The sequence below is a fragment of the Calliphora vicina genome, chromosome 3 (assembly GCF_958450345.1).
Source record: "Calliphora vicina chromosome 3, idCalVici1.1, whole genome shotgun sequence".
Taxonomy (NCBI): Eukaryota; Metazoa; Arthropoda; class Insecta; order Diptera; family Calliphoridae; genus Calliphora; species Calliphora vicina.
In genome coordinates, this window is record NC_088782.1 from 18,141,072 (window position 1) to 18,148,802 (window position 7,731).

Genomic DNA, 7,731 nt, shown 5'->3' on the forward strand with positions numbered 1-7,731 from the left:
AAAAGGGGACTAACTACTATATTTCTTTAATTATAACTATTTGCATTATATGGGAGGGGTCATTCCTCCTAAACCTATTCCGCCAAATTTCAGCCAAACATTTAGGCAAAGCTGAAGGTAATCAAATTTGGTACAATGTAGCGTCTCAGTAAGTTACTATAAATAAATTATTTGTAAATAAATGGAAAGCTTAACTGTTCCTCTATCCTCTGTAACAAATATTGTTCGTATAGTAACAGTAATTTAGAAGTTATACAATAAATAACATTTATTTTATTTTTACTCATTAAAACGATTACTTTTTTTGTATAAATAACCGTTTTAATAACCAAAAGAAAACCCAACACTATAAACAGCTGTAATGACCAAACTCACCACACCACCACTTCCCCACAAACAGCTGTTGTTTGTAAACAAACAAAGAATTCTTTGACCAACCACGCAAAATGGAAGAAAAATCGGAAGAAAATTTTAAAATAACCCAAGAAATTATACAAATTAAACCAAAAACTAAATATTTAAGGTAAATCTGTTATTTTATTAAACAACTCCAATAATAATCAATAACTTTATACCTCTTAAAAGTGCCACGGAGTTAACCACATTAAGAAATCATGAAATTCAAAACAGCACAGCCGGCTTGAAAAGAACAAAAGTGGAAAACTCGCCGGAAGAACAAAATGATTTGGAAAAGTTGTATGGTAAATTAAATTGTACAAGTTTTATTAGGAAAATACAACAAAATTTAAATACTTTTAGATAATTTACAAAGCCAATTGTCTAGACCTCGCATAGAACGCTTGGCCGGCAGAGCTGTGGGTGTTTGGGATTCGGCTAAGCAATTGGTGCGTGTGGAACGTAAAGATGGCAAATTTGGTAATTTTGGCTTTAGCATTGAGGGACAATTGTATTTGGAGTATTATGAGGCGTTATTTTTATTAGAAGTGGTAAGTTTAATGGTGTTTGGATAAAAAAAAATAGAAATTATTTACAATCATTGTGAAATTATATTTTACTAACCAAAACTGAAACAAAATTATGATTCATTTTGTGTTCTGGCGAAAAAAACAAGATTAGTTTCAAATTATTGCAAAATAATCAATAAAATATTTAGTGCCTAAAAAAAACTGTTGTTCTAAAGGCAACAGATAACAGAATCATATTTAACAATTTAAAATGAAACAAGTAAAAAAATATATTCAGACAAGCGAAAGGGTATTGCTTACCCGTTGTGGACCAATCCTCTCAATATATATTAATATGAATATAATCAATTTCACTAAAATAAATTAGTGAAAATACTAAATTTCATTCCCATACCAACCAATATTTGGGTCAGATTTAGAGGGGTATAAGTAATTTTCGAAAGTAGTATAAATGACTAATTATTGAATTGCTTTCAATTATAGAATTTATTAGAGTTTCTGAATATATGAACCTATTGCATAGAAACTTTATCTCGATAACAACATAAAACATTTTTATTTTTTGAAATAGATTTTCGGTGCATTACATAGAAATCATGATTAATTACAGACCTAACCTCTCAAAAAAAAAAATGTTTGCACCGAATCATTCCTTGCCATCAAACATGTATCTATTACGATAACCCGAAGCGTAAGAGATCGTATATGAACCCCGGCCAATCAGCCGAATCGATACCAAAGCTAAATATCCATAGCGCTAAGGCTAAGCGCTAATTATCTGTATTTAGTGGGGACAATAGAGGCCTATGAGCTGCTGAAATCTGACCAGACCATCACAGGGAACCTGTACCGAACGCAACTGATTCGCTTGAAGCGAGAGTTGACCAAAAACGCCCAGAATATGCGGCCAGACATGAAACCGTAATATTCCATCATGACAACGCTCGGCCACATGTTGCAATACCTGTTAAAAAGTATTTAGAATGAAGTGGTTGGGAAGTATTGCCTCGCCCGCTTTATAGTCCGGACCCTGCCCCGTCCAACTACTATTTGTTTCGATCGGTGTAGGACGCTCTCTCTGGGATATGCTTCACTTTTGAACAGAGTATTCGATATTGACTTTATTCGTTCTTGGCCTCAAAAGATGAGCAGTTATTTTAGCTAGGAATTCATATGTTGCCGGAAAGATGGGAAGAGGTCATAGCTAATAATAGCCAATACTTTTAATAAATTTATATTGTACAAATGTTTCAAAATAAAAGCTAAACATTTTAAAAAAATCCCATACTTTTAAGTCGTAAACGGTTTTATTTTAGAAAAATCTCGTTTTTTTATAAAAATATTTTTTTAAAGAAATTGGAATTCAGAGAAAAATACTTTTTTTGCAAAATCGATTTGTTTTTTAAATAATTTTTTTTGGAAAATCCATTTTTTGAGACAAAATTTTTTTGAGAAAATAAAAAAATTTGTTTAATTAAAATTTTATTTAGAGAAAAATTACTTTTATTTTGAAATCGCATTTTTTCATATTTTTTTTTTAAGAAAAATCTCATTTTTAGTAAAAACGGTTTTTCATAAAAAGGATTTTTTTTAGTAAAACGGTTTTGGCTTTCTTATAAAAAAAAATCATTTTAATTTTGTTTTACAAAAAAAAATGTTTTTTGTTGTACGTGGCTGAGAGTTATTTGTGGATTTCAACAGACTTTACTGGCTCCCAAATGAATTTCAGCTATTTATGAATCGATTTTGATGTTTTTCAATACTAAATTCATAAAAAAATTTTAAATTTATAAAAGTTTTTTAAAATAAAATTTCCATACAAAATTTGTTGTATAAACTTTTGTTAAATTTAAAAATTGTTTAATAAAAAATTTTAAAATATTCAAATTTTCAATTCAAATTTTTTTAATTCCCTTTCATTATCTCAAATTTCCCCTTCTAGAATCGCCTACAGCTGGAATACAACTCTACAATAGTGTCCATTGAGCAAGCCTACTTATTGCTAATGGGCGAGCAGCATTCCCCCAAATACCAGGAATATCTAGTCTATTCCAATCTTACCAGAGTGGGCTATATTTTGGTGAAACATCAAAATATACACTTCCAGACACAACAAATCAATAACGAAGCCGATTGTGTATGGGCGGTTTTGGAAGCTGAACTACAAAATGAATCGGTAGCGGACTATGTCAAGAAAACACAATTTTATAAAAAAGTTAAACAAAAATTTGATTCAGTGAAAAATATAATTAAAAATCAAACGGTATATGAAGAAGAAAAGGAACAGGAAATGACAACAACTGCCTCAAATACATCTAGTGAATTGAAATTTTCGCAAAAAATTAAACCCAATTTAAAAAGAAAAGCTAATAATGAAGAGAGCCAAAATGAATGGCTAACAGCCAAAAGACATTGTAATTATGCTCTCAAAGTATTTCAGCATAGTTTGGTGGATTTCCTTAAAGAGGAAGATGATTACAAGCAATTTAAAGAAATATTTGAAAAATTCGATTTGGTGCCTTTAAAATTAAATAAAGAAAAAGAAAGGGATGAAATGGATGAAGAGAATAAAGAAGCAGAGACAGATATTGAAAGTGACCAAGAAATAGATGAAGTGTTTACAAAATTCTCCATTAATTTCGATGTTTATTTACACAATGAAGGCTTTCGCAAAAGCTCTCCCCATTTACCCAATTTTCGTGTTATTGTTTTGCAGCCCCAGCAAAAGTTTGCCACCCATGATGAAATATTTCGCACACATTGTCAACAATTGAATGCGGTACCCTTATTAATTGTCTCCGTAAATGATTCCAAACAAATGCAGGCATTTTTATATTATTTTAGTTAATATCTATTCTATTTAAATTTCTAAACAATTTACCTCAAATTCTTATTTGTTTATGACTTGCTGTTAATTATGGCGTTTAAATAATATTTTAACGCCTCATTTATTAATTCCATTCATTTATTTAATAGTTGATGTTCCATGTTCATATTTTTATGTGTAATTAATATCTTTATTTTTGTATTTGGCACCGTTTGTTTCCAGATCTCGCTTCTAACGTTTAATACAAACAATAAAATTAGAGTTTTCTGGGGTATTTTTTTTGTTTTTCGATAATATAATTTTCATGGTTCATTAAATTTGTTAAATTTATTTAAAACTACTACCTGCTGAGCGTATACGCAATTTATTTGTGTTTATTTTTTTTGTTAGAGAAATATGTATTTGTTTTTCTAAAACATTGATTGCCTGCCTTAGGTGTAAAAAGATCGCTAAAGACTTTGCATTATTGGTTAAAATTTATTACAAATATTGTTAAAACTTTAGGTAATACCCCTGAAAACAAGTCTACCCCCACCATTTAAATGATACAAAAGACAGATATTTATTCTTATTATACATATATATTCCAAATCATTTGACGTATAAATTGTATATTGTTAAACGAAAATTAAATATAAACAATTGTGTCGTTGTTATTGTTTTAGCGGTTAAACACAAAATTTGTTAATTAAAATGTTTGTTTATTATTTTGTATATTTAGTATATTAATGAAATGTATAAAGAAACCAACAATAAGTCAAATCAAATCAACTAATTATTAAAGTAAATTCAATTTCTTGCTACTAATTCAAATAAATACCAAAATTTGTGTCCTAAATGTACCTGTTTACTTCGCATTATCTTTAGAATCATGGTGAATAAAAGTGAAATTATAAATTGTAAATAATAGAAAGTTTTCAGCTAAAATTTGTTTTCATAATTGTAAAATTTATTTAATCACTTGAGTGCAATTCAATACTCACTGTACCAGCTCTACTAGAAGAGAGTACACCAATTTACTCATATTTTTAGACAGCGTTGTCAATTGTTTAACTTTAAAAAGCACTGTACTCAGGGGAAAAATTGGGTATTTTATGTAAAAAAGCCTCAAATAAATTACATTATTTAGAGGAAAATTGTTAATCAAAATATTGGGGCATAGAGAAACATAGAACGGAAACTAGAAAAAAACTTAAACAACAAAATTACTCAAAATAATCGCACATAAGAGTGTTGTTTTTGTTTTCACATAGTATTTTCTACTAATACATTCTCACCACTTAGGACAACTGAGTTAGGTCTTGGACAGGAGAGTTTCCGCTCTATGTTTTCCGCTTTTATTTTTAAACATTAAAAAAAAAACAATATAAATTTATTCAAAATGTTGGCCATTTTTAGCTAAAACCTTTTCCCATCTTTCTGGATTTCTAGTCAAAAGTGCAATATTTTTGAATCTAATTGAGATATTGACTTGAAATTTTGTTTGTAAGACCAAAAATTAACTTAGCTAAACAAAAAAAAAACAATTAGTTCGGAATAAAGGTGGATCAAATTGTTCCAAATATAGTGAGACCTCGATTATCCGTAATGGTCGGGACCGGGAGCATTCTGGATAATCAATTTTCCCGGTTAATTGAGTACCAATTTTACGGCTCTATATTGCACCCTGATCCATCAGTTGGATCAATATCGTCCAATTTGGTGGACAAACTTTCACAATAACGTTTTCAGCATTAAGGCAAACTGCTCTCAGGTAAAAAATTTCAAAAAAATGTCTGTTTAATTTTCTTTATCTCACTGATGAGTTTTTTCATTGATATGAATTCATTTAATTTTTCCACGAAAATTGTAGCAGCTATATAATCAGCTGCATATTTTTCTCCTGCTGCCTTAAGTTTGTGAATACAATGTCGCTTTTTTATTTAATTTGGAGTGAAATATTTTAGCCTTTTCTTCACTGTTAATCCAGAAATTGGAGTTCCTTTAAATCTTTCCTTCCGGAACCATTCATAAACAGCAAAATCTACTTTTGTATATGCTTCCGAATCATCGTATGCAATAGAGGGAATTCCCCTTTTTCGTTTTATTCACATTGTTCAAATTGATTGTTCGAATTTTTGATAAAAAAAAAATAGGTCAAATTCAGAAGGGCGTAGAATCGACATATTAAAAAAAAATAGGACATGCTTTTTATGCCAAAAAAAAATTATTTTTAAATTTAAAAAAAAATAAAATTTAAAAAAAACAATTCGAAATTTTTTCCCAAGAAATTAAAAAAAAAAAGTAAATTTTGTTCACCTAAAAATATTTAAAATTTTTATTTTGAAGTACAATTTGGTGAATGGTATATAAGATTCGCCACAGCCGAATATAGCTCTCTTACTTGTTTAAATTAAAAATCATTTATTTTTGGATCCATAATTGATATTGCTCTGAAATCTCTTGTATATTATTGGTAATTTTATTGTCTAACTAACAAAAACAATTCGAGTCCATTCGGTCCAAAAGTACGACATATATTTTTAAAAAAGCGTCCAAAAGGTATGACAAAATGTTTAAATTTATATTTTGAAATGCATATAACTAGGAAAAATAGCAAGACCTGGCAGAGCGCTTTCCAAAAATATAAAAATCTTTGAAATCGAATGGGAAACAAAAAAATGGCACGTGTTTAAAAATTTTACACACTCCTTGGCTACGTCCGCGTCAAATTTAATTCCAATCGGACCAGCCGTATAGGAATGACAGATTTATTTCCAAAAAATGTTGATTCTTCCCCACTGTGCCACGTACGATTGAAGCCAATATCGGATATTTTCATGATGATTTCCTGTCTGGCTACATATTTTGGGCGTTTTTCGGTCAATCCTTGATTCAAACGAATCAGTTGGGTTCGGTACAGGTTAATTGTGATGATCTGGTCAGATTTGAGCAGCTCATAATAGATAAGACCCTTTTGATACCACCAAATACAGAAAATTAGCTTAGCTTAAATTGCTGCTTGTTGAGTTCTACAACAATTTTCATGAAATAATGCCTCCAATTCTTGATCTTCAAACTTTATTGGCTGGCCTGGGCGATCTTTGTCTTCCATTTCAAAATCCTATTTTTATACCCTGCAACCTTCGTGAGAAGGGTATACATAAGTTTGTCATTCCGTTTGTAATTTCTACATTTTTCATTTCCGACCCAATAAAGTATATATGTATATTCTGGATCCTTATAGATAGCGGAGTCGATTAAGCCATGTCCGTCTGTCTGTTGAATTAAATTTTCTGAAGACCCCAGATATCTTCGGGATCCGAATCTTCAAAATAATTCTGTCAGACATGCTTAAAATCAGCAAAATCGGTCCACAAATGACTGAGATATGAGGAAAAAACCAGGAGTCATTAATATAGACAATATGGATATCTAAAGATAGATATTTCAAAGGCCTTTGCAATGACGTATATAAAACCATAGTAAGTTGGACCTACAATGGGTCAAAATCGGAAAAATAATTTTTAACCCAATTTTTTTTTCACCAAAAGTTTTTTTCGATAAATATTAAAAAAAATAAAAAAACAAAAAAAAAATTTTAAAATTAAAAAAAATTTAAAAAACATTTCGAAAATTTTTTTTTCCCAAAAAATTAAAAAACTGCAAAAAAAAATAATTTTGTTTACCTAAAAATATTTAAAATTTTTATTTTGATGTATAATTTGGTGAATATAGCTCTCTTACTTGTTATAAACTCAGTCTTATATTAATATTCCAATGCGATAATGAAGAAAACATTTTTATCAGAAAAAGTATATCATTAGGGTCTTTTGAAGAAGGATTATTATTATATTATTGTCCTTAATTTTTGTATTTTATTTTATTCTAAAGTCCCAAACACAATTCCATTATCCCCTACATATACTCCACACTCGCAGTCTGGCATCACTTTACTTCCCTCTCACACACATGATTTCCAATGAGAGACAAACAAAC

At 29.5% G+C, this 7,731-nt stretch overlaps 1 protein-coding gene across 1 annotated transcript; it reads left to right on the top strand.

Annotated features, from left to right (window-relative positions):
- Nucleotides 1-432: 432 nt before the first annotated feature.
- Tsen54 (tRNA splicing endonuclease subunit 54) lies at nt 433-4,591 on the top strand. Its single transcript, XM_065504627.1, has 4 exons — nt 433-523; nt 586-701; nt 760-947; nt 2,869-4,591. Exons 1-4 carry the CDS (start codon nt 447-449, stop codon nt 3,772-3,774), a joined length of 1,287 nt encoding a protein of 428 aa, XP_065360699.1. The 5' UTR covers nt 433-446; the 3' UTR covers nt 3,775-4,591.
- Nucleotides 4,592-7,731: the final 3,140 nt, after the last annotated feature.

Bases quoted from the DNA above. Each gene is read 5' to 3' on its own strand.
- Tsen54 (XM_065504627.1), top strand. From the start codon at position 447: ATGGAAGAAAAATCGGAAGAAAATTTTAAAATAACCCAAGAAATTATA. The intron at 524-585 runs GTAAATCTGTTA...ACCTCTTAAAAG, and splicing joins CCAAAAACTAAATATTTAAG to TGCCACGGAGTTAACCACAT. The intron at 702-759 runs GTAAATTAAATT...AAATACTTTTAG, and splicing joins TGATTTGGAAAAGTTGTATG to ATAATTTACAAAGCCAATTG.